The sequence below is a fragment of the Pipistrellus hanaki genome (assembly GCF_964339955.1).
Source record: "Pipistrellus hanaki genome assembly, chromosome: 10".
Lineage (NCBI taxonomy): Eukaryota > Metazoa > Chordata > Mammalia > Chiroptera > Vespertilionidae > Pipistrellus > Pipistrellus hanaki.
The window spans coordinates 68,901,208-68,927,844 of NC_140512.1; the positions used below are offsets into that span (position 1 = coordinate 68,901,208).

Here is a 26,637-nt window from a genome sequence, read left to right on the forward strand (position 1 = left end):
TCTGGGTCTTATATGTGACTCTACCACAGGTCAGTCCAAAGCTTGATCCTATAGCCACTCCCTCTGTCTCCACCCTTTATTTATTTCTATTTATTTCCATTTACTTTATTCATTATGATCACTTGAAATTATAAGGATTATTCCAAAGTTGGGAATTCTAAAAAATTTTAAGCTATTACAATAAACATAAAACTTGAATATCAAGAGCAAAACTCTGGCTATTAACAAACCAATAATAAAACATTGCCGGTGCAACACAGCAACAAGAGAGAAACCAAACTACAGACATTTTAACATTTTTAGAACTATTTCTACAAAATGAAAGTTTCTTTTTCTGCTGGTGTCAAAGTCCTCATATTTGGCTGTGAAAGACTTTATAGATAACTGGAAGCTCACCAACACTATTCAGAAACATGGCTGAGGGGAGTAGCTTCCACTGCCTATTCTACTATCTCCTGGGCGTCAGACATTACCTTCTTCAGCTGAACCAAGCAATGCTCAGAGAGTCTGGAGTCACACTTTATTCACTGAGGTGGGCTTAGAGAAAATGAATTCAAATTCTAAGCAAAGCTACAAGCAGAACTTGCCTTTTCATTAAAGAGCCAGCCTCTGAAACTCAACATTTACTTTAATAAATTATGGCATCACACAGTTCACATTGCTTACAACAGGGAATACAACACCATAGACAGCTCTTGTGGATGGTGCCCTGTGGCAGGAGGAATGAAGGGAAACAGACAAGTAGGACACGAGTGTTGGGAAAAACAGAAATGAACTCCATGGCTGAAGTGGTAGAAAACTGGGGCATTTCCAAACCTGGGCATTGAAGCGGAAACAGGACCTTCTGACAGCAGAGCCCAGTGCCCAACCTCAGCCACCACCCCTGGCACTGGGAGCCCCCAGAGCCCTATGTGGGACCACACCTTGATTGACCCAGGCCTCACCTTGTCCCTCCCTCCAAGGCGGGTCCAACAGAGCTATAAAGCTCCAGAAGGAGCCCAAAGGCTGGCTGTGGAGGCAAGAGGAGCAGAGCACATAGGTATGTTCTGAAGGACCATTGGGAGAGTCGAGAAGGGGATGAGTGGGAGGGGAGGGAAGTGAGGCCTGGAGTGAGGGCCAGGAGAAATGAAGACTCCAGAGGCCCCGAAAGTGAGGAGCAACCTCGTGGAGGCGAGATGGTAAAGGCTCAGTGGGGAGATGGATGCTGTTCTCAGGTGGAGAGGAGCAGAGCCCCTCCCATGGCCTCAGTGCCACAGTCCACTCCCCGGCTGCCCACTGGGACACTGCACACAGGACTGTACTGGGAGGATAAGCTTAAACTGACAGCCAAGTCACCTCCCTCTTCTACAGAGCAGAAAGGCATTTGGGGATAAGCAGTTCTAAAAAGAGGGCCCGGACAAGAAATGATATTAGAAACCTGAATGCATATTCCTGGGTGAGGGAAGCCAGCCTCAAAAGACTACAGACTGGTGAGTTTGACCTTATGACATTCTGGAAAAGGCAAAAAATTATGGAGATGGTAAAAGATCAGGGGGTGGGGGTAGGGAGGGCTGTGTAGCTGAGCACAAAGGATTTTTAGGGCAGTGAAACTATTCTGTGGGATTAGCAATGGTGGTTACATTTCAGTATACACCTGTCCAAACCATGGAGTGTGCAGCACCAAGAGTGAACCCGAAGGTAAACTATGCACTTTGGGTGCTAATGGTGTGTCAGTGTAGGTTCACTGATTGTAGGAAATGTACCACTCTGGTGAGGAGTATTGAAAATGGGGGAGACTGTACATGTGGGAGGCAGGGGGCAGATGGGAAGTCTTTGTACCTTGTACTCAATTTTGCTGTGAACCTAGAACTGCTCTAAAAAGTAAAGTCTACTTTTAAAAGGAGGCTGACCCAAAATGTAATAGTAAAACAAGAGCTCACCCTGTAGCCTTCTGCGGTCTCTGGCTTCCCCCAGGGCTCCTGTGTCTCACCCATCCCTTCAGGCTGGACAGCACAGAGTCAGGTGAGTCCCTGGCCTTGCACCAGGGCCTGGGGGACAGGGCGAGGCACAGGGACTGATTGGCTGCTCTGGGGGATGGGCGATGAGTGAAGGCCCTGACCACACCCACCCCAGAAATGGAAGGGAAAAGGACATCTCCCTGTATCAACACCTGGGATGGCCACACCCTGAAGTGCCCTGCTAAGAGCCACAGATGGTCAATCGGCCACAACCTGAGCGCCCCACCAAGGACACAAAGCTGCCGGGCAGCACTGGCCAACTGGTCCTCATTCAGCCATAGTCTACAGCCTAATCTCAGTCAAATCCATCTACACTGCTTACATTTAAAATCTCTGGTACCACTGAGCCTCTCCTGAGGGTTGGCTTTTAAAGAGTAGTCCTGGCCTTGGCGGCTCAGTGGTTGAGTGTTGACCTATGAACGAGAAGGGATATATGCCCGGGTTGTGAGCTTAATCCTTGTAGGGACGTGCAGGAGGCAGCCAATCAGTGATTCTCATCCTTGTTTTTATCTATCTGTGAAATCAATAAAAATATTTTGTTAAAAAAAGGAAGTGTAGTTAAGGATTCTTAAATGCTTCCTAGAAGGTAAGCACAGTTCTAAACATATTATTCTACTGACCAATTGATTTCCCTCAAAACCCTAGGAAGTGGGTGCTATCGTTGTTTATTTCCATAGTACAAGTGAGAAAATGGAAGCCCAGAGAGTTTAAGCAACCTGCCCAAGGTCACACAGCTGGTCCTAGTGGCGGGACATGTAGCTCTTGAACCCAGGCAGCCTGACCTCAGAGTCCACCCTTTGAACATTCTGCATTGCATTTCAAATTTTAGAATGAAAAATGTTCTGGTGTATCAAAAATAGAGTTCTACTATGAATACCCATGTCGACATAAGAAATATCCTAATTTATAGATAATTTTTATAAGAGTTTATTTGAGCCAAGACTGATGACAAGTGACAGGAAGCAGGATCTCAAGTCCTCCTGAGAATGACAGTTTGTAGTCTCAGTTACACAATTGGAGTTGAGAAAGATGACGTGAAGATGAAAGAAAGCAAGGGCCGATGATACAGTGTTTCCCAAACTTTTGACATATGTGTACCCCTTCTATAATTTTCATAACGCTGAGTACCCCTCGTACTCATGAGAACATAAAATTAGGCGCAGCTAAGCATGGTGCAGTGCATATCCCCACCAAACTCTGGTGCAGCGTGTACCCCCACCAAACTCTTCCCGTACCCTTGGGGGTACATGTACCATACTTTGGGAAACACTGAGATGGTGTGCTCACTGAAGCGATGGGTAAGAGGATGGTTACACCTCAGAGGGATGAAAAAGAGGGTCACTATGGTGTTTCAAAGATGTGTTAGCCTAGATGGACAGCAGCAGTGGCCAATGCTGGCTTAAGAACTTTTCATGCGGAAACCAGTTTGGCTCAGTGGATAGAGCGTCAGCCTGCGGACTGAAAGGTCCCAGGTTCGATTCCAGTCAAGGGCATGTACCTTGGTTGTGGGCATATCCCCAGTAGGGGTGTGCAAGAGGCAGCTGATCGATGTTTCTCTCACATCGATGTTTCCCTCACATCGATGTTTCTAACTCTCTATCCCTCTCTCTTCCTCTCTGTAAAAAAAAATCAATAAAATATATTAAATAAAAAAATAAAAAATAAAAACTTTTCATGGCCCAGGCCATCGCTACCCACCGTGACCTGACCAGGTAGGGGTTTATGATTTATCACTGCACCCCCTTTTCATCCAGACACAGGACACAAGAAGTGCATTTGAAGAGGTGCCCTTTGTCACAGGCCTTGGCTAAGTCACCTTAAAGGTGGATTGTGGATGCCACATTCATTTGCAGCTAGAGTTTAGGATCTGGAAAAGGGGCTATGCACAAATGAATACACTAGACAAAAAATATGAATTTAGGTGGCATGGGGAGCCAGGCAAAAAACCTTTCTCCAGTTGAGAAGCTCTCTGACTTCTGGGTCCCATTTGCTTTTATTCATTTGAATACACATTTGCCTTTAGGAATGCACACTGGCATATCAAAGGTAAAGTTTGGTAATCAGTAAAAGGATTTTGAGGTTAGGGGATTGCCTTGAGCCATTTGGCCAATAGCAGGGCAATATTATGCTGATTTTCAGCCCTGCTGAATATCACATTGATATGCTAACTTCTCTTGGTCTTAGCCTTCAGCATTTCCCCCATACCCACCCCCCCTTAATAAATTTAGAAAGGTGTATGCCATTTGCAGAGCTTGAGTCCTTTTAAGACTTTTCATTCCACATCTACAGACTAGAAATAAACATATTAGAACAAGAAGGAGGCAGAGTTCTTTCATGTCCTTTTTAAATTGCTGCCAGGCATTTAAGAAATTAGTTTGTAATAGCTTCTTTCTGGGCCCCCTTCCTAGTTACTATCCCATGTGACATGACAGCAATGATATTAAAGTTCTGGATTGCGGGCAAGCAATGGGCAATGACAATGCAGGTCCAACCTTAAATCTTTAGCTTTGCCCAGGGCTACCTGCACCATTGCACAACTGATGAATGCTACCATAGCAAGACTTCTTCACCATCCTCCAGATCATCTCTAGACTGTTTTTCCTCTGTCTTGTTCTCCTCTCATTCCTTATCTTCAGCATGTTGCCCGGGGCCACTGCTATCTGTGGATGGAGCAGTTGACTGTCCATCTCAGGATGCAAGGACCTCTCTCAGATTCATGTTGCAGGATTCCACATGGCTTAGAGGAATTTTCTGGAAATACACAGCATATCCTCAACCAAAAGTTAATAAAGGGACCCTTCCATAAACCAGACTCAGGATCTTTCCATTTAACCAGACCATTTTCCTTTGCCTTATTCTGACACCAGTGTAATTCCATGGGTGTCTTGCCATCAGCATTACAAGTAAAAAATTTTAAGTGAAAAAATTTTAAATAATTAAAGCTTGATGTTGTCTAAATCAATTTGGCTCAGTGGATAGAGCATTGGCCTGCAGACTGAAAGGTCCCAGGTTCGATTCCAGTCAAGGGCATATACCTTGGTTGCAGGCACATCCCCAGTGGGGATGTGCAAGAGGCAGCTGATCGATAATTCTCTCTCATCGATGTTTCTAACTCTCTATCCTTCTCTCTTCCTCTCTGTGAAAAATCAATAAAATATATATATTTTTTTTTTAAAAAAAGCTTGATATAGTTTACTTATGGGAGATTTCTCCACTATTCCCCCTTTTTTAAATTGTTTTTAAAATTGGGAACATGAAAGTAGGCTATTCCTAGATAATCTGTTTTGCCTGCTGTCACATGAATGAAAATTGTTTAGACAATATTTGGCAGGCTAATGTAAAAGCTGATGAGATTCTGTGGCCTGTTTTAATAAAGTAACTAATTGATCAGCATATGCATTTGCTTTTGTTAAAGGACCAGGACCTGTTTAAATACTATAAGTAGACTTTGGTCACTGAGGCATTTTAATTGAGTAGTTGCAATTCTGTTTGCCAAGGCAGAAGCATAGACAGATCAGAAATAATATTAAGAGACTTTTGGAAATTCTACAATGCAGCCTTGATAGTTTCTAATTCAATTGTTTGTACAGAAGTATGACTGGTCTGGATTACTCTGTCTGAATTCATCGCATGATAAGTAGTTTTACTATTAGATGAACCATTAGTAAACTAGTTAATGCTCCAGGAATAGGTTCCTGCCTAGTATTTTTTGGCTTAATAACAGGGGTGTAGCCAAAACCGGTTTGGCTAAGTGGATAGAGCATCAGCCTGAAAAGTCCCAGGTTCGATTCTGGTCAAGGGCTTGTGCCTTGGTTGCGGGCACATACCCGGTGGGGGGCATGCAGGAGACAGCTGATCGATGTTTCTCTCTCATCCATGTTTCTAACTGTCTCTCTCCCTTTCTCTCTGTAAAAAAAATCAATAAAATATATATTTTTTAAAATAATAGGGGTGTAATATAAAAACCATAGTAACTTGTTTTTTAGTAGGTGACAACTAAGTTCCCCTGAATATTCACTTATTTCAACTTTCAACTTTCAATTTAAATCAGTCTGAAATAAGGTTTATTCTCTAACTTCATTTGTCCTTCGGTATGGACAGTAAAATGATACTAATTGGAATTTTGTTATCAGTCTTTTTGAGTATATAGACATAAGCTTTGTTTAAGAGGGAAAATGCAAATTATTTACTCTTAAGTGTCCTTTGTTTAGGTAAGATACGATTTACTAGATGGCCCCACACTATGTGGCATTTATATTTTCTAGATGGTTGCAAACTGCTGTTACATGCAAGCCACAAAATTAGAAAATGATTCTGTAGGTCTTTATATAAACTTAATAAAAGCTTTCTTAGTATATTGCATAAATTTGTCATTTCTCCTGTAGAGATTTTTAGATAAGATCTTAACTAATTAATGACCCCTAATAATTTTTAAAAGTCACTAAAGTTTTGAGGCAATCTTTTCACATTTCCACAATTTTGAAGCCTACCACATTGACTTTCAATTACAGTTCCTAGATATTTGAAGAGCATTTCCCTCTGTATTTCCTCCCAGAGTGATCTCTAAGCCACATTTAGAAAGTTTATTTTAAACACTTATACTTTCTTTTAAACAGAGCAACAAACTTAGTAGCTATTCAGGAAAACCAGTGGGAAAGAGGTATCCCAGCTAATACTGCAATGCATACATTGCAAGAAAAAGTAACTCTCTTTTTACTTCTGGTGTCCCATTAATGGTGAGATTTAATGATTAAATAATAACTTTTAGTTTACTTTGTAAAAAGGGGCAGAAAATATTTTAAAATTTCTCATTTTTATTAAGCTTGAATTTACTTTTAAAAAGCATTCTTTTTGGCTAGTGTTCATTTGCATATATATGCAAATTTTACTCTGGACTTCCTTAGAACCAATTGCTCATAAAATATTGGTTCCCCATATAAATGGGTTTACATAAGACCTTGATTATTTTGTAAAAAGCCAATCCATCAAGTAATCAAAGCTTGCATCTTTATTGAAAAAGTATAGTAAGAAAACCTATATATTTAACCTATGAAGTACAGATGACACCCCACCCCCCAGCCTATCTGAAAATCAGGCTGTCTGAGGCACTATGTATGCAACCTTGGCCTGCCAAGCTTGTATATAAATAGAGCTCACTTATTAATTTTTATTTAATAAAGCTTCCCACATGATTTCAAGTATAGTAGATTAACCTAATTGGGTTTTTAAATATTTCTTTTAAGAAGAGAGAATAAATCCTTGAATCATTCCAGGGCCATTGAAATGTCCCAAAGCTATCTCTCAGTTAGTCTTTTAAAATTTAACTTGGAAATACTATCAAATATACCCAACTCAAAGATTATATTGTATACTCTTTGTAATCATTCTAAAAGATATCAATTAAATTTAAACCGGTTTTTATATTAAAAATTTTGTTCAGACCATGGAATTAATTATTTTTTAATCAGGTCAATAAAATATTATATCCTAGGTTGAAATGTTATCACACATAGTACATATAAGGACTACATTATATTTTTAACTACTACTTTTTCTAGAGAAAATACAAGAATTATTTTTCTCAAAGATGAATTTCTATATGTATTTTGTTATTGCAACTATATAATTTCTCTCAGCTTAACTTGAACTTTAAACTCATAGAAGCCTCAAATTTTAGGTGGCAAGTTAAATACTTAGCATTTCTTAAATTAATAACATATTTATATTTTTAATAATATATTTTAAATAAAATACAAGATGTTTAATTAGTAGATTTAAATCTATTTTTTAGATTTTTCATATGAGGCAAACCCACATTAATATTTCAGTATTTTGTCATTTTAAAATACCTAGATATTTAATAATTTTTATTATTTAATTCAGCAATGTCCTAAAGTTTTAAGTTACCAAAAACTTTGGAAAACTATATATGAGGCTGGCTAATATCCCTGCCTGTCACATGGAAGACTGATAAAAAGGCAGGGGGAGGAGGGATCAGGCCTGTAGCCACTTTGAATTTAAAACTGCCACATTCTTCCTTAGAGATAACATCTAAGGTTGCTGCTGCAGGAAATGTGATTGGCTCTTTCCTCTAACAGAATGCCTCTTGAGTGACTGACTTTCATTATTAATATATTGATAATTATTACTGAAAAGCTTATTATAAATTCTTTATTTTAGTTACATCTATGTTTTAATAACTTTAAGATTTTAAAGCCAATTATTATTATCCAAGGCATTTTCTTTGGCAAATTCTATAACAGAGATAACTTATTGACTTTCAGTGGCTTTGATGTTAAAGTATTATTTTATTTTTATTTTATAAAATCAGGAGTGCTCCAAGCGTTGGGAGGCAATCTTGGAATTCAAGAACTACCATTATTATGGAAACACTAATTTTGTTGTCCAAATACAGCCTGTATATTTTCTATGTATTTTTTTTTAAATAGTCTTGGGGTTATTCTATAGCATTCATGAAGAGATAGGGCTCAGTGCAAGAGGCCATCCAAAATCGGGCAGGGCATACCTTCTCTTCAACTAGCCTTTTACTCTTCGCGGGTACAGAAATCCCAGACACATCCTAAATTTATGAGAAATGCCTCATCTATTCAAATTTCAAATGATGAGCTGGGAAATAAAAACATGGCAAAAATGAGACTTTTAATAACACTCTCGAGAGTAAGTGTCCATTTTCCAGGTTTACCAAAATACTAGTAATTAATGGGTTGGGGCCTTTTTTAGTTACATCCCTTTATCTAGGGAATGGTCCTAGAATCTGTTTTATTGGCCACATGTTCCACTTATATTCTTTCTCTCCCCATTCCTACATTCTGTTTGCTTTGGGGAAATTTAGTAATGGCCTATCCATCTACTGTTTCTTTTCTATTATATTAAATTAAATTAAAGGCATGCCTAGTAAACTAACAATAAACAACAGAGACAGATAAAATAACAATCAATAAACAAGCACCCATAACATAAAGATAAGAATTAATAAATCAGAGTTCCTTACATGTATTTTATCCTATTCTGCTCTCCATAGTATTGACTGGCCTCTAAAATTATTTTAGCTAAAATTTGTCTGTCCCAAGGTGTCATATGTTAATTTTCAGACAAAGCATTAAAGAGTCCTTTTATAAAATGGCTATTTGCCCCATTTTCTCTAGCTTTTGAGCCTTTCCACATTAGAGGCGGAGGATCTAGGGCCTTAGATATTTCAAAATGTTGATGCTCAATACAAGAGTCCACATAGTAAAAGATGACAAGAGCACTTGTTTTCCTTGAGCCTGATTTAAGAGAGTATATCCTTTGACACCTTAATTCCTTTATCCTTGACCATGCAAGCTAAAAATTTACAATGATGTTTTGCCTTTTACTCAAATTTTTCCCCATTAGAGCCTAGCTGAAATAAAAGATGCTCCTTGTCCACTTATGGTTCGAAATTTCGAAGCTGCAACAGGTTTTGTGCAGAGTGAATTTCCCCACCTTTTCAATGAACCTCCCCCCTTTATGGTGAATTTCCTCTTTTCTTAGTTTTTTGCTCAGGTCTTCTTCTCCAGTCCCTTACAAGGAACCAGATCAGAATGCTGCATCCATTTGCAGGTAGGGTTCATAACCTAGAAAAAGTGCCATGCACAAACAAAGACACTAGACAAAAAATATGAATTCAGAAGGCATGGGTGGAGGAGGGCAAGCAGAAATCCTTTCTCTGGTGGAGAGGCTTTCTGACTTCTGGGTCCCATTTGCTTTTATTCACTTGAATACACATTTGCCCTTTAGGAATGCATACAGGAATATCAAAGGTAAAGTTTGGTAAAGAGTAAAAGGATTCTCAAGTTAGGAATTGCCTTGATCCATTTGGCCAACAGCAATATTATCCTGAGTTTCAGCCCTGCAGAATATCACATTGATAAGCTAACTACCCCTTGGTCTTAACACAGTTCAGTGGGGGTGTAGCCACGCTGAGATAATGCACAGATAAGGGGAAAGTGGAGTTGACATAGGACCATCTACAGGGGTTGGACCATCTGCAGGAAATGAGGCTTACTGACAAGCGAGGAGAGTGTGGAATTAAAATCAATAGAAAGCACAGACCTGAGCAGCCTGGGACCCCAGCCGCCTTAGGATGGCCTCTGGCTGGCGTGGTGGCCAAGGGATGAAGCTGTGTCTATAGGGAAACTACAGGGCCAGCCTAATAGAAACCCTTGTCTTCCCATAAAACAACTAAGTTCATCTCTCCCGCATTTTAGAGCCATGAGGCGAGAGAGCCCGGACCTCGGCTGGGCCTTGGCTGCCATCCTGATGCTGCAGACACTGGCCATGGCGAACCACTCCCCCCGGACCCTGCGCAGCCAGGCCGGGGTGTTCGCTGACCTGAGCGCCCAGGAGCTGAAGGCCGTGCAGAGCTTCCTCCGGGCCCGGAAGGACCTGAGGCTGGAGCCCTCCCGAGCAGAGACCATCAACAAGAACTCCGTGTTCCTCATTGAGATGCTGCTGCCCAGGAAGCAGCAGGTGCTGAAATTTCTGGACCACGGTCAGAGGCGGCCCGCAAGGGAGGCGCGTGCCGTCATCTTCTTCGGAGCCCAGGAGCATCCCAACATCACAGAGTTTGCCGTGGGGCCCCTGCCAAGGCCCCACTACATGCGCCTGCTGCCCCCCAGGTCTGGGCACCGGCTGTCCTGGAACTCCAGGCCCATCACCTCGGCGGAGTATGTCCCACTGGACCACACCCTGAAGGAGGCCACCAGGCCCTTGCACCAATTCTTCCTGGACACCACGGGCTTCTCCTTCCACAACTGCCAAACCCGATGCCTGACTTACACTGACGTGTCCCCTTCGGGATTGGCCTCAGGAGAGCGCCGCACGTGGATCATCTTTCAGCGCATTGTGGAAGGCTTCTTCTTGCACCCCACTGGCCTGGAGCTCCTCCTGAACCACAGCAGCATGAACACCCAGGACTGGGCAGTGGAGCAGCTCTGGTACAATGGGAAGTTCTACCGAAGCCCAGAAGAGCTGGCTCGGAAGTACCGTGCCGGACAGGTGGACGTGGTTATCCTGGAGGACCTGCCCCCAAAGGGCAAGGGGGAGCCACCCCTCTTCTCCTCCTACAAGCCACGTGGGCATTTCCCCAGCCCCTTCACCTGGAAGGGTCCCCACGTGGTCCAGCCCCACGGCCCCCGCTACAGGCTGGAGGGCAACGCCGTGCTCTACGGCGGCTGGAGCTTCGCCTACAGGCTGCGGTCCTCCACGGGGCTGCAGGTGCTGAACGTGCATTTCGGTGGGGAGCGCATTGCTTACGAGGTGAGCCTCCAGGAGGCAGTGTCGCTGTATGGAGGCCACACACCCGTGGGCATGCAGACCAAGTACATGGACGGAGCCTGGGGTTTGGGCACCCTCACCCATGAGCTGGCCCCTGGCATCGACTGCCCGGAGACGGCCACCTTCCTGGATGCCTTCCACTACTACGATGCCGACGACCCTGTTCGCTACCCCCGGGCCCTCTGTGTCTTTGAGATGCCTATGGGGGTGCCCATTCGGCGCCACTTTGACTCCGACTTCAACGGAGGCTTCACCTTCTATGGAGGGCTCGAGGGCCAGGTACTGGTGCTGCGGACCACGTCCACAGTCTACAACTACGACTACATTTGGGACTTCATCTTCTACCCCAACGGGGTGATGGAGGGCAAGATGCATGCTACTGGCTACGTGCACGCCACCTTCTACACGCCCCAGGGGCTGCGCTATGGGATGCGCCTGCACACGCACCTGCTCGGCAACATGCACACTCACCTGGTGCACTACCGCGTAGACCTAGACGTGGCAGGTAGGACTCCCTGGAGCCAAACGTCCCCAGATCAGACGTCCGTGTGCAGACACTAACCACTGTGGAGATGAAGCTGTGCCCCGCAGGCACACCATCAGGGAACGTGCCCTGCCAGCTTCTGAGCCTGCAGGATTGAGTCCCTGTGCCCCAGGAAGGGTGACCAGGAACAGCACCCAGTGCTGCCCGGGGATGCAGCAGCCTCGAGCCTGTGCCTGCCCTGGGGCTGCGCTGACCCCTGGGCCGGGTTGGTCGGCAGAAAGGAGCGCTCAGAATAGTAGAGAGGACAGTGCCTCGAATGTCAGCAAGGTTGCTGCTCCTGGCACCTGGAGGTGGACGCAGTCTATGGGGGTTAGTCACTGTGTCTCCTTGGTTAGTGGTGTCACCGCGGCATTGGGCAGGATGTGGCCTGACATCAAGTCAGAACCGGCCTCCAGGGCCAGATAGATGACTCCCCTTCTTAACCCCACCGTCCCAACGCGGCACAGCCCCCTTTTCCATGCCCCGGATACAGCAAGGTGGACACAGCCCCCGCCTGAGGAAAGACGGCCGCCCTCTGGGACTGCAGGACAGCCAAGAGCCTGGGACCCAGGGCTCCAAGGAACTGCCCACAGTCCCACCACAACCACCACAGCAGCTGTGACCTATGGCATCGTCCTCTGGTTTCCCTGGTGGTTTTTGTGTTCATTCCTTTCCTTTCCCCCACAGCTGGCTCCATACGAACCCCCAACACTCTCTTTGCCCGTGATGTGCTGCTGGATGTGGTCTGGGGTGGAGAACTCAGTGTAAAATGGGGCAGGGTGTTTTGGGGGCTGGATCTTCATTCTGCATCTCCATTCACACATGCAGGCACCAAGAATAGCTTCCAGACCCTGGGCATGAAGCTAGAAAACATCACCAACCCCTGGAGCCCGGAGCACCAGCTGGTCCAGCCAACACTAGAGCAGAAGGGGTACTCCCGGGAGCGCCAAGCGGCCTTCCGCTTCGGACAGACTCTGCCCAAGTACCTGCTCTTCTCCAGCCCCAAGGAGAACCGCTGGGGCCACCAGCGCAGCTATAAGCTGCAGATCCACTCCATGGCTGAGCAGGTGCTGCCGCCCGGCTGGCAGGAGGAGCGAGCTATCACCTGGGCCAGGTGAGGAGGCTGGGAGGCAGGGGGAGGAGGGGAGGCTGGAGGCCCTGTCCTGTGTTTCCCTGAACCAAGTCCAGCATGCTAGAGATGAACCTGAGGACAGGCGGTGAAGGATTAAAGAAGACAGACAAGAGAACTCATCTGAAACAAGATGGAGCACAACCTGGCTGAGGAAACAGTGACCCAGCCTGCAAGCGGAAGCTTTGTTTTATAGTCAGATTCCACACTGCAAAACAAGGGGAGTGGTCAACATGTTTGCAAAGTTCTTCCGAGTTTCATATCTATTTCTTTACTCCAGCCTTGGTTTGGCAGCACTTGCTGCACCTCCCACAGCCCATTAGCTACCCAGGAACAAAGGTGGCCTATAAGGCCAATCTTAACTGTTTGGGAGGGCTCTGCCATGGGTCAGTCCAAGGCTTGAACCTGTAGCCTCTCCCTACATTTCCCCGTGTCTGGTGTGGCTGTTTCTGTCTGTAAGACTCTGGGTCTGTGTAGCAGTGTATCTGGATATGTGTGTGCACGTATGTGTGTGCGTGTGTGTGCATGTGTGTGTTCCAGGGGGTGGCTCTGTGTTTGAAGAGCGGAGTGGAAAGCCTGTTCTTAGCACCTGAGCCCCTGCTGACCCTCAGTGAGACTGACAGACCCAGGAGATGATGTGGAAATCAGGGAAAGCACCGACATGGACCCTGCAGATGTGCCCCAGGAGCGGCTGGGCCACCCCAGTGCCCAGAGCCTCCTGGCTGCTCTGCCCGGCAGGTACCCCCTGGCAGTGACCAAGTACCGGGAGTCTGAGCTGCACAGCAGCAGCCTCTACAACCAGCACGACCCCTGGGACCCGCCTGTGGTTTTTGAGGAGTTTCTTCAAAACAATGAGAACATTGAAGAAGAGGTACTGGCCTCCCCTTTTTTCTGCCCCAGCCCAAGACTAGAGCTGTGCCCTGTCCCGTCCCGGGACCTGTGCCAGCAGCATCTTGTTGTGTGGACAGCAAGCTCAGTGGTCCCCAGACCTGCCCATTCCTTATAAGTAGAGCTGGAGGGATGGCTCACCCCTCACCTCTCTGAGCCCGTCAGCACTGCTCACCACTCTCTCTCACAGGACTTGGTGGCCTGGGTGACAGTGGGCTTCCTGCACATCCCCCACTCAGAGGACATCCCCAACACGGCCACCCCGGGCAACTCCGCGGGCTTCCTGCTCCGGCCCTTCAACTTCTTCCCCGAGGACCCATCCGTGGCATCCAGGGACACCGTGATCGTGTGGCCTCGGGACAAGGGCCCCAACTACGTGCAGCGATGGATCCCTAAGGAGGGCAGGCACTGCTTCACGCCTACCCCCCTTAGCTACAATGGGACTTACAGGCCTGTGTGAAGGGCTCCTGCCCCCAGCTAACTCCTCACTAGAAGCACCAGTCCCCTACCCCACCACCCAGGGATGAATAATAAACCCTCCAGAGCTCAGATCCAAGTGCTGCTTCTTGCGGGGGGCACAGCGGGCAAGACACAACCCTGCCCTTCCTTGGCTTCCATTCACCTTGGTCTACTCCATCCCAGAAAAGACCTCCATTACAAAGGCAAATGACAACCATTGAAACACAAACTTTACCTGTCACATTGGTGTTAAAAGCCTCTCTCCAGAGAGGTGACAGCTCCCTCTAGGGAGTTTGTGGGGAACTCCGCTAGGTCACCAAGGGGCGGGCAAATTAGTGCAACTGTAGGGAGACACTATGGGAAAAATATAGCAAAATTGCCAACGCCTCTACCCTTGGACATATTGATCCAATGTCTAGGGCTTTATCCCAGAGATCTGCTCACAAATACAGAAACAAGTGTGTACACAGAGAATCACTGCAGAGCTGTTTGTTATAGCAATGCCTGGAAACAACCCAAAGCCTATCTATGGGAGAGAGCTTGTAGGTCAGAATAAACTAAGGCACATCCACACAGTGCAATTCTAGGGGATCATAAAAGAAGCGTGAAAGAGTGTGTTCTCTGTACCAATGGGGGAACCTAAGGAGGAAAAGAACACTAGCATAGAACAATCTCTACAGCGTGCCAAAATCCGCATAAGAGAAGAGAATGTATATTTACTTAAAAGTCTACAGGCGTGTTTATATTGATTTATAAAAGCTCTAGGAAAGTGGCTACCTGCCCTCTTATTCCCGTCAGACTGCAATGACAAAATGCCACAGGCCGGGGCTTCTGGCCAGAAGTCTATTGCTCACAGCTCTGCAGGCTGGAGATCCACAAGCAAGATGCCAGCAAAGTCACATGAAGTCCCTCTTCTGCTTGCAGACTGCTGACCGCTGTCTGTCCTCACCTGTCCAGGGAAGTGGGGGAGCTCTGTGGTGGCCCTGAGAGCACTAGCCCTGCCCTAGAAGCACTTCCTTCATAGGAAGCCCCTCTCAGAGGCCCATCTGCTTCTACATATCAGGGTAGGTCCCAGGCAGCATTTAGTGGGCACCCAGCCAGGCATGCTTGTGGAGGGACTGAGGGGCTGACCCACAGCTTAGGAAATGCAAATTCCAAAGTACACCGACTCCTCACCCCCTGCCCTCCCCACCCTGTCCCTTCTTTGTCCCTTGGCCCTAAACATGATTTGAGCTGTTCCCTTGGCGAAGACCAAACTGTCTCCCCCTAAGGAGATGGCAAGAGAACCTGAGCCTTGCCCCTGAGAAAGGAGCCCCAAGGACCCCAGAGAGTTCACTTCTCCCTCTCATAAGATCCGGTCCCTGGTGGTCCTCGCTGGCAACCAGTTTCCCACCTCCTTCCCTTCTAGTCCCTGGAGTCTACTTACCAGCATTGCTCTCCTTGCTTCTCCTTGCTTTAAGCCTGATGCAAACCCAAGATACACACTGGGACAAAGACAAGGAAGCTAGAATCCCATTCCTCAGAAGTCTGGGTCACGCTGGGGAGACAAGCCAGAGAGACAAGGCAGTGCCACTGAGAGAGCAGTCCTGGACGGTCATCTAATTTTGAGACTGGAAGTCTGGTCTGGCCTAGAGCCCAGCTGTGACCCCAGCATTCCCAAGGGCACAGCATCCGGGCCGGGAAGGTGGCTCTATCCTCAGGCTCTCCTTGGGTGGGAGAAGGGAGATTAGCAGATGTCCCTACTCAAACCCTGACCCTGACTCAAGATAAGGAGACCCCAGAATCCTCATGACCAGGCTGACTGGGCCTCTGAAAATATAGGTGCCCTGGAAAAGCCCAAGTCCAGCTACAAGGGGTGGCCCAGCTCACCAGCCAAAGGACCAGGACTTCTTGACAGGAGCCTGCTAGCACTCACAGGGGCTGAAGAAAGCAGAGATGGGACAAGGTTTCTACCAGGACCACATTAGAATGGTGTCAACCACGAAATCAGTGGAGTTGACTCGTGGAGACAGTACTGGTGGCCTTTGTCTAACCCACCAGGTTCCCTGTGGACCAAACCTCCAGTGTCATCCCCCTTGCCACTGGGTGCCTCAAATCTTCCTTGTGGACTTACACACATTCCAGAATCAGCCACCTGTCTTCATAGTGGCAGAGAAGTCTCAGCTTACATATAAGCCAGCAGCCTGGCCTGCTGGGGACAGCCGCCCACTAGGACCAGCAACGTAACTTGTTGCCCCAAATGAAACTGCAGGCCAGGCCCCTGGTTCACAAGTTAAGAATTTGAAGGTAGTGCCCAGTGGTGTGGCTCGGTTGGTTGGAACTTCATCCCATGCACCAAAAGTTGCCAGGACACATACCCAGGTTGCAGATTCGATCCCCATTGGGGCACTTATTGGAAGCAACCAATGTTTCTCTCTCACATCAATATTCTCTCTCTTTCTCTCTCTCTCTCTTTCCATCTCTTTCTTTCTTTTCTCCTCTTTCTAAACATGTCCTCAGGTAAGATTACAAAAAAGAAGAATTTGAAGATGGTGACAACAGAGAATTAAACTAAGTTTGGGCCCTTCAGACTAAGGCCACATACCCAAGAGCTAGGCCTGCGGCCCAAACCCTGACCTTAGCCATTCCCCAGGCCGCTTCCTTTCAAGGAGCAACATAGCAATATAGCATGTGATCTGCAAAGTATTTTCTGCTTCCCAAAAGGAAATAAATATCCAATCAATATGCCTATTGCCATAATATTTCATTTTTAACTAAATTCAAGCTTATGCAAATTGCAACAACTACACACTTAACCCTAAATTATCATGGCAATAAACTATTTTTGCTAAAACGACATGATTAGCAATCACCAGTTTGGCTCAGTGGATAGAGTGTCAGTCTGTGGACTCAAGAGTACAGGTTCCATTCCAGTCAATGGCATGTACCTTGTTGCAGGCACATAACCACTAGGGTGTATGTAGTAGGCAGCTGATCAATGTGTCTCTCTCATCGATGTTTCTAACTCTCCATCCCTCTCTCTTCTTCTCTGTAAAGAAATCAATAAAATATATTTTTTTAAATAAAAGGACATGGTTAGTTAAAAGTTTTTCTCACCTGGTGATTTGCCAAGAACTAACCCTTAACCCTTGGCCAGCTGCAGGCAGTTTGTCTGAGCATATCTATCTCTCCTCTTTAATTGTCTCTGCTCTCCAAGTTAGGTGTGATGTCTGTAACTTATTACTGCACATGAAATGAGTAACAATCTCTACTGCATTGCATGATCCCCTGTCCTGGGGCCTCTTCCAAATCCACATCATATAATCTGCAGTTTCTCCTTTCTATTTTAGAAAAATGGATAAAACTAACCCCGCACTTACACGTGGTCAGTAGTCTTACTCTTGGGCCTTGAGCCCAGAGAAAGAGATTCCTATGTTCACAAAAAGAAAAACCTATAAACTAATGTTCACAGCAGACTTATTCATCACTAGAGGCCTGGTTCACAAAATTTGTGCATGGGGGCTAGGTGTCCCTAAGCCCAGCCTGCACCCTCTCCAATCTGGCACCTCTCACAATCCAGGACAGCTGGCCAATTGCTTGCCTGCCTGCCTTCTGGATTACCCCTAACCCATTCTGTCTACCAGCCTGATAACCCCCAAACCACTCCCCTGCCAGCATGATTGGTGCCTAAGTGCTCCCCTGCCAGAATGTTTGCCCCTAACTGCTCTCTCCTGCAGACCTGGGTCCCCACAACTGCCCTTCCCTGTATTCCCAGTCACCCCCAACTTCCCTCCTCTGTCCACCTGGTTGGCCATAACTACCCTCCCCTGCAGGTCTGGTCCCTCTCAACTGCCCTCCCCACTGGTCATCTTATGGCATCCATCTTTTGTAACTGAAAATTTGTAGCCTTGAGGGGAGTCCAGAGCCAGCCAGGGTGTACAGAAAGTTTGGCTTCTTCCATTGCCTGGGAAACCCAAACCTCCTGCTTGCTCCATGGCCACAGCCATCTTGGTTGGGTCAAATTGCATACTCACTCCTGACTGCCTGATGGGCATGGCTTATTGGAATACGGTTAATTTGCATATTACTCTTTATTAGAGAGGATAGTGGACTGGAAACAACACAAATGTCCCTCAATGGAGAAATCCCTGAACAAACTCTGTACAACAGAGCACTAATCAGCAATGAAAAGCAATGAGCTTGTGATCCAGGCATTATGCTTGGCAAAAACAAAAGTCCACCCCAAAACAATGCATCCAGAATGATATCATCCAGATGGCATCTCGAAATGAGAAAACCATCAGGATGGAGAGGTGAGTAGGAGTGGGTGAGGCATATGAATAAAAGAGGGAGGCAGCATGTGGGTTTTGCATCTTGTTTTTTGTGGTGGATTCACAGGTCTACGCCAGAGATGAACATGGTGAAAACTGAGTCCCTTCTGTGGCGTAGCTAGTGTTATGCCCAGATTTTGTGATTCCTAAGGACCACCAGGGAGCCGCATCTCATGCAATAGCAGAAAGCCTGTTTCATGCTAGCATGGGCTCTGTCCCACTTACACCTACATCGGAATGACGGAAGAGCACGAGCTTCAACAGATTAAGGGATTTTATAGGGGTGGTGATGTCACTGCTTTTGCTGAACCTGATTGGTTGGGTGAGGGCTAAGTTCCAGCTACATAAAATGGAGGATCAGGAATTCTACCCAGCCCTCTCATTCAGAGGAATTAGTCCCGCCCTGCCCTTTCAGCTTACAGTGTACCAACATCAAGGTCCTGTTGTGACTTTGTACTCAGCACTAAGATGTCACCACTAGGGAAATCGGGATGGAGGAGACTCAGATTCTTAGTTCTATTTCTACTATCCCTTGTGATTTTATAATTTTTTTTTTATATATATATTTTATTGATTTTGTACAGATAGGAAGGGAGAGAGATAGAGAGTTAGAAACATCGATGAGAGAGAGTCATCGATCAGCTGCCTCTTGCACACCCCCCACTGGGGATATGCCCGCAATCAAGGTACATGCCCTTGACCGGAATCGAACCCGGGACCCCTCAGTCCCCAAGCCGACGCTCTATCCATTGAGCCAAACCGGTTTCGGCCTGATTTTATTATTATTTCAAAATAAAAGGATTTTTTTTAACCTGAAAAAAATACATGTGGCATTCCTCAAGCAAAGCAGAGTAAAACTCTTGTTACTTTTTCAGGTTTCTTATTCCTTTAACTCTAAATTGTTTGAAAAGACACGGAAGTCAGAAACGTTCTGAGTTGCTGCCAGAAATGGAATGGATGACAGTGGTCAAAAAAACAAACCCGTAATGTATGTACACATATAAACCTTAATATAAAAAAAAAAATGAGAAAAGAAAAAAAAGGTACAAACCCCAGTTATAACCATTTCTGGGGCTGTGATGTACAGCATGGCTGTAGTTTACAATAGCTTATTACACATTTGAAAGTTGGTAGGAGCATAGATCCTCAAAGTTCTCATCACAGGAAAAAAAATTGTGACTCTGCATGGTGATGGGTGTTAACAACTTGTTGTGGTGATCATTTGCATTATTTACATGTTTCAAATCATCACATCATACACCTAAAACTGATGCAATGTAACATGTCAGTTACATCTCACTACAACTGGGGAAATGGAAATTTGAAAGGAAAGAAAGGGGCACAACGTGAACAAATAGAGTGGCGGGATATTTCAATAACTCTCAACTTCCCACACTCAGGAGCTGGGGCACAAGAACAAAACACTGCATCCAAGCAACCCAGCCATTCCTCTTTCAGTAACAGTAAGGACCCTGAAGAAGGACAAAGAAAAGAAGAACTATTTTTAAATCTCAGGCAGCAAAGAAGCATATTTTACAAGGACACGTGAATTCAAGGCTACATGTCAAAAGAGCAAGGGGCTTGTTTCTTCATCACCTCCCTACCCTCCCTCTGCCAGGACTTCCCAGGCACTGAAGGCCTGTTGTTTCTGGGCTCCCTTTCTTTGTTCTAAGGGGCAAGGCAGGGGCGGGGAAGCGATTTGCCGGCACCGCCACCAGCTGGGCACTAGGTGGCGCCCTGAGCTGCTGAGACTCCCCTGCCAAAGGTTCCCACCAGAAGCCAGGCTCTGAGGCTAGCCTACTGTTTGCAACACTGGGTCCAAGTTCATGTTCCTGAAAGGTGTGCCTGGGGAGGACCTGGAGGCCTTCAGGGAATGTCTTCCAGTCACTCACATGTTTTATCTGTTTGTTGCACCCCTTACTCTTTCTGTCCTCTCTGACTCTCCATCTCCAGGCCCCGAAGACCGTGCCTCCAAACCTCTCGGGTTGTCTCAGGCCACCGTGTGATTCACTTTTGAGTCAAAAGGGCAAGCAGCACTCACAAGGGCAAGAGGGGCACCACCAACAAGCACAGGTACTTCTTTATTGGCCAGGAAAGCACAATTTGTTGAATTGGTGAATTGTTTTAATTCTGTGGATTAGTCTCCTCTTGTCTTTACTTGAAGTAACAGAACCATCTCCAACCAGCTTATAAAGGGAGACTGCATTGGCAGGACATAACCAAGGAGGACTGCATGGTGGGAGCCTGGGCCTGCAGGGAACTGGTTGGGAATCAATGTGCGGCAGGCTGGTCCCTGGAGACAGCCAGGTGCCTGGCCAGAATCACCCAATTGGCTTTCAGAAGTGATCAAAACGCTCCTTCAGCTCCTGTTCCTGGAAGATGGCAGCCAGGTAAACAATTGTAAGTGCTGCTTCTCACAACCACATCAGTGCTGCAACTGGGGATCTTACCTGAAACTTGGGAAGACTACAACTGTAGGGGCCCCCACCGGTGCGGACATGCGGATTCCACAGAAAGGTTGGATTTTGGCTGGGATAACGTGGGGTGTCTGTGTCCCAACAGTGAAAGCAGCAGCCGCAGAAGCTGCGGCCACTCTGGCGGCAGAGGCAAAAGCGCGCGCTAGGACCATGGAAATCTGTGTCCACAAAAGCCCCCCGCTGTTGGGTTTGGTGTGATTTGAGAGAGCAGACAGGGGTCTCCAAGGTTTCTAATAGTGGGGTTCTCTAGGGAGCAACCCATTCTGATCCGACACTGAGGGAGAACATAGGAGTTGGAAAGCAGTCTGTTCGTAAGTGCGTGCAGACTAGCCCACCACACACCTAGGCTGGTTCCCCTGCAATACTTTGCTTCTGATTACAAAGGAGAGATCACCCAGATTGGCTGGCCCTAAGAGGCAGCAGGGGGAAACTGCTTTTCTGGAAGCTGAGAAGCAGAGCAGGGAGAAATCATCCAGGATTCAGCTCCGAGGCAAAGAAAAAACACACACACACACACAAAAAAACAGTATTGAGTGTCATAGAAAAAGAAGGCTAGAGCAGCCAAAAAGACGGGGACATCAATCCAGAAACACTGCCACCTAGGGTCTGAAGTACAAACTGACTGTGTTTACTGTTAGTTTTATTTGATCAAAAACCAAGAAACTAGGGAATCGCCACTGAGGTGCAGCAGAACACAGGGAACTGCAATGCTGTCTGGACTGAGAAACAAGTGTGCCAAACAGAATAACAGAAGAAGTGAATGGCCTTCACAATGCACACTTTTTTTGCTAAATTTTTTGTTTTTTATTTTATTTTCATTTTTTGCATCTTTTACTTAAGAAATAATTTTTTTTTCCTTTTTTCCTCACTTGATTTTAACTTTTTAATTATTATATTTTTTAGGTTCAATAAGCATTATTACTACTGCTATTTTAATTTTTTTAAGTGCCATTTTATTTTATTTTTATTTTACATTGGCATTAGTGTTCTTCATTTCTAGTTTAACATTATTTAAACCTATCTCAACATGACCTTTACACCATCACTCTCTTTCTAACCTTCCCCCTGTTGCTATCCTGTTTATCTTAACCCTTTCCTGCTTTAGATTTTCCTTACTCTTTCTGAATCCCCCCTGCTAAAATTTCTACCTTACTTATATATCTAATTTCCAATCCCCTGTGCCAAGTGCATACACACCCCTCTCTGAGCTGTATTAACTAGCAAAAAAAAAAAAAAATTTTTTCCTCATTGTCCTTCTGATGCTGTTTGGGAAAATGTTGATTATATTGTATTTTTATGCTTTTTAGTGAGAGTATTTTGCTTATTCTTTTGTTCTTGCTGTTGCTTGGTATTTTCTTATTTGATTGGTGTTTGTTTGTTTGTTTGTTTGTTTGTTTGTTTTATTTCTGTTTTCCTTCCTTTGCTGGAAATTGGGGGGTGTTGTAGATTATATTATTCTCCAGGTACTGCTGCCAGCATTTGTTGGGGTTAGTGGTTGTTCAATTGAAATTCTCTCCCCATATATATAGTTTATTCCCCTTTTACCTCTAATTCTGTTTCTCTCTCTCTCTCTCTCTCTCTCTCTCTCTCTCTCTCTCTCTTTCTTCTCCCTTTTTCCCAATTTCATTTTGATACTATATATATATCTTTTTCCAATCTTTTTCTTTTGCTCCCTCCCTCTTCTCTTTTTACTTTTCCTCTTTCTCTCCTATCCACTAATTTGCCTTCTATTATGGTCACCTTTATTGGAGGTTATTAATATCGCAAATACATTTCTGTTCAGTGCCTTGTGTGTTGTACCTGGTTGTGTTGTATTTTATGACTTTAAATCAATGCAGGAGAGAGAGATCTACATAACCAGACATCCTAAGAAGAGAAACCATGGGGAGACAAAGAAACAGCCCACAAATAAAAGAAAAGCAGGCACCACCAGAAAAGGAAGTAAACAAGTTAGAGGCAAGCAACCTATCAGAGCAAGAATTCAGAGTAATAATCATAAGATGGCTAAAAAGAATGGAAGACAAATTTGACAATATGAGTAAGATGCAAGAGGAAATGAAGAAGAACCTAGAGGAAATGAAGATGATTCAAGAAGAAATGAAAAATGACATCTCTACTATGAAGAACACAATAGAAAGCTTCAAGAGCATACTAGAAGAACCAGAGGACCGCATCAATGAGCTAGAAGACAAGGTGGGGGGAAAAATACCCCATTAGAGCAGCTTCTAGAGAAAAAAAAATTAAAAAGCAGGAGGAGAGCCTAAGGGAACTTTGGGACAATACAAAACAAAACAATATTAGAGTAATAAGGGTTCCAGAAGGAAAGGAAATTGAGGAAGAAATGGAAAATGTGTTTCAAGAAATAATGACAGAGAGAATCCAAGATGGCTGCGCCCAGGTAAACACCTACCCACAGCGCACACAACAATTTCAATAAAATACAACTAAAATATAAAATGGACATTACCCAGAACTACAGGAAAGTCGACTGACTGGAAATTCTACAACGAGAAGCAAGGAGAAAAACAGAAGGAAGTGCGGAGGAGCTGGAAAAGCCAGAGGTACGGAGACACACAGCGCGCGGAGAGGACAGAGCCGGAGAGGAGGGCAGCTGAGTGCCTGTCTGGCGTTCCCTAGCAGGAAGGAGATAAACGCTCTGGCTGTGTTGGGACCCAGTTGGGACTGCTCTGAACCCCAGTTCTAGGCCAGACCCCGGGGACCCATGTTCACACAGCAGGAGCTGGGCTGTAAGGTGGAACCCCGGGGGAGCGGCAAAATGAGGTCCCGGTGGCGCGCACATTGAGCGCAAACAAGGGACGGTTGGCTGTGCCACGGGACTGCCCTGGTGGGAAGGAGACAGGGGCTCCAGACTGCTCTGAACGCCACCTCCAACTCCACTTCCAACTGAACTGAACCTCAATACCGGGCTCATTGGGGGAGAGCATAGACTGTTTGGTAGCAGGCGAGAATCGAGGGCACCTTTCTCTCAGAGGCGCTTGCAGCGAGTACTGAAGGACCCTGGGGATTACTGAGACCTCATAGGGTGGGGCTGACAGAAGCCAAGTCTGTAGGCTCCATCCTGAAACTCCGCCCCATCTGCAGCTGCGAAATGCAACAACAAAATAGATCACAAATGAAAGAAATGGAGGACAAAAAGCAACTGGATATAGAGTTCAAATCTACGCTTGTAAGCTTTTTCAAGAATTTCCTAGAAAAGATCGATAAGACCTATGAGGATATGAAAAGAAATCAACTAGAATTAATAAGGAATCAATAGGAAATGATAAGGGATCAACGAGAAATGATAAGGGATCATCAAGAAATGATAAGGGATCTACAAGAAATAAAGAATACATTCTCTGAAATAAAAAATATTATACAGAGTCCTAAAAACAGAATGGAAGATGGCAGGAATCAAGTCAAGGATTTGGAATATAAAGAGCCAGAAGACACTCCTCCATAGAAGCTAGAAGGCAAGAGAATCCAGAAAATTGAAGATAATGTAAGAAACCTCTGGGACAACTTATAGCGAACCAACATCAGAATTCTGGGGGTCCCAGAAGATGAGAGAGAGCAAGATATCGAAAACATACTGAAAGAAATAGTGACAGAAAACTTCCCCCACCTGGTGAAAGAATTAGACTTACAAGTCCAGGAAGCGCACAGAACTCTAAACAAAAGGAATCCAAAGAGGACCACACCAAGACAAATCATAATTAAAATTCCAAGAGCAAAAGACAAAGAGAAAATATTAAAAGCAGCAAGAGCAAAGCAGGTAGTTACCTATAAAGGAGCACCTATATGATTGTCAGCTGACTTCTCAACAGAAACCATGCAGGCCAGATGGGAATGGCAAGAAATATTCAAGGTGATGAATAGTAAGAACCTACAGCCAAAGATAATCTATCCAGCAAAGCTATCACTCAGAATCAAAGGTCAGATAAAGAGCTTCACTAATAAAAAATAAAATAAAAAAGCTAAAGGAGTTCATCAACACCAAACCAGAATTATATGAATTGCTGAAGGGGGTTCTTTCAGAAGAGAAAGTAAATAAAAATAAAAATTATGAACAACAAATACGTAACTATCAACAAGTGAATCTAAAAACCAAGGAAATTAAAAAAAAAAATCTGATGAACAATATTAACTGTTGAATATAATAGAATCAGAGGTATGGAAGGGAAGTGAATTGACGATGCTTGGGGAAAAGTGGAGAGGGGGATGTGGGAAGAGACTGAACATAAACTGTGAACCTATGGGTGAGGACAATGGGGAGTGGGGAAAGGGCAGAGGGTGGGGTGGGAACCTGGTGGAGGAGAGCAATGGTGGGCGGTGGGAAGGAACATTTGTAATAATATGAACCATAAAAACTTATCTAAAAGAAATAATGACATAAAACTTTCCTGAGATAGATTAAAAAAAAACACACATACACAAACAAATCCAAGATGCTCACAGTACTAAGCAAAATGAACCCCAGAAGACCGACCCCAAGGCACATTATAATTAAACTGGCAAACACCAACGACAAAATAAGAATCTTAAAAGTAGCCAGAGAGAGACAGAAAGTTACATATAAAGGAACCCCCAGCAGACTAGGAACTGATTTCTCCACAGAAACTTATCAGGCCAGAAGGGAATGGGATGAAATATACAAAGTCATGCAAAGGAAGGGTCTGAATCCAAGAATACTGTACCCAGCAAGGCTATCAATCAAAATTGAAGGTGAAATCAGGAGCTTCACAGACAAAAAAAGACTAAAGGAATTTATCTCCACCAAACCAGCAATGCAAGAAATGCTAAACGGTCTACTGTAAAAATAAAGAAATAGGAAGCAAAGAAGGAACACAGGGGTATAGAATAAAAATGGCGTCAAATAAGTACCTATCAATAATAACTTTAAATGTAAATGGATTAAATGCTCCAATCAAAAGACATAGGGTAACAGATTGGACAAGAAAACAAGCCCCATATATCTGTTGTCTACAAGAAACCCACTTCAGAAAAAAAAGACACACAAAAACTGAGGGTGAAGGGATGGAAAAAAGTTTACCAGGTGAATGGAAATGAAAAAATAAAAATAAAAATAAAAAAATAAAGCTCGGGTAGCAATACTTATATCTGACAAATTAGACCTCAAAGTGAAGGACATAACAGGAGATTATGAAGGCCACTTCATACTACTGAAGGAAGCAATCCAACAAGAAGAAATAACCCTGGTAAACATATATACACCCAACACTGGAGCACCCAAATACATTTAAAAAAACAGCTGCTGGAGGACATTAAGGGAGAGATTAATAGCAATACAATCATAGTAGGAGATTTTAATACTCCACTGTCACCTTTGGACAAATCGTCTAAACAAAAAATCAGCAAAGAAATATCAATCCTAAATGACTCACTAGACCAGATGGAATTAATCGACATCTTCAGAACATTCCACCCAAAGCCACAGAATATACATTCTTCTCAAGTGCACATGGGACATTCTCAAAGATCGACCACATTTTGGAACATAGGCAAAGTCTCTTCA

The 26,637-nt window shown here is 44.9% G+C and overlaps 1 protein-coding gene across 1 annotated transcript; it reads left to right on the plus strand.

Annotated features, from left to right (window-relative positions):
- Nucleotides 1-936: 936 nt before the first annotated feature.
- Nucleotides 937-14,315, plus strand: LOC311628718 (diamine oxidase [copper-containing]-like; the record flags this gene model as incomplete). Its single annotated transcript, XM_084896212.1, has 6 exons — nt 937-1,039; nt 1,954-2,001; nt 10,247-11,820; nt 12,667-12,952; nt 13,706-13,838; nt 14,046-14,315. The coding sequence occupies exons 3-6, from the start codon at nt 10,251-10,253 to the stop codon at nt 14,313-14,315; spliced, it is 2,259 nt and encodes a 752-aa protein (XP_084752338.1). The 5' UTR covers nt 937-1,039; nt 1,954-2,001; nt 10,247-10,250.
- Nucleotides 14,316-26,637: the final 12,322 nt, after the last annotated feature.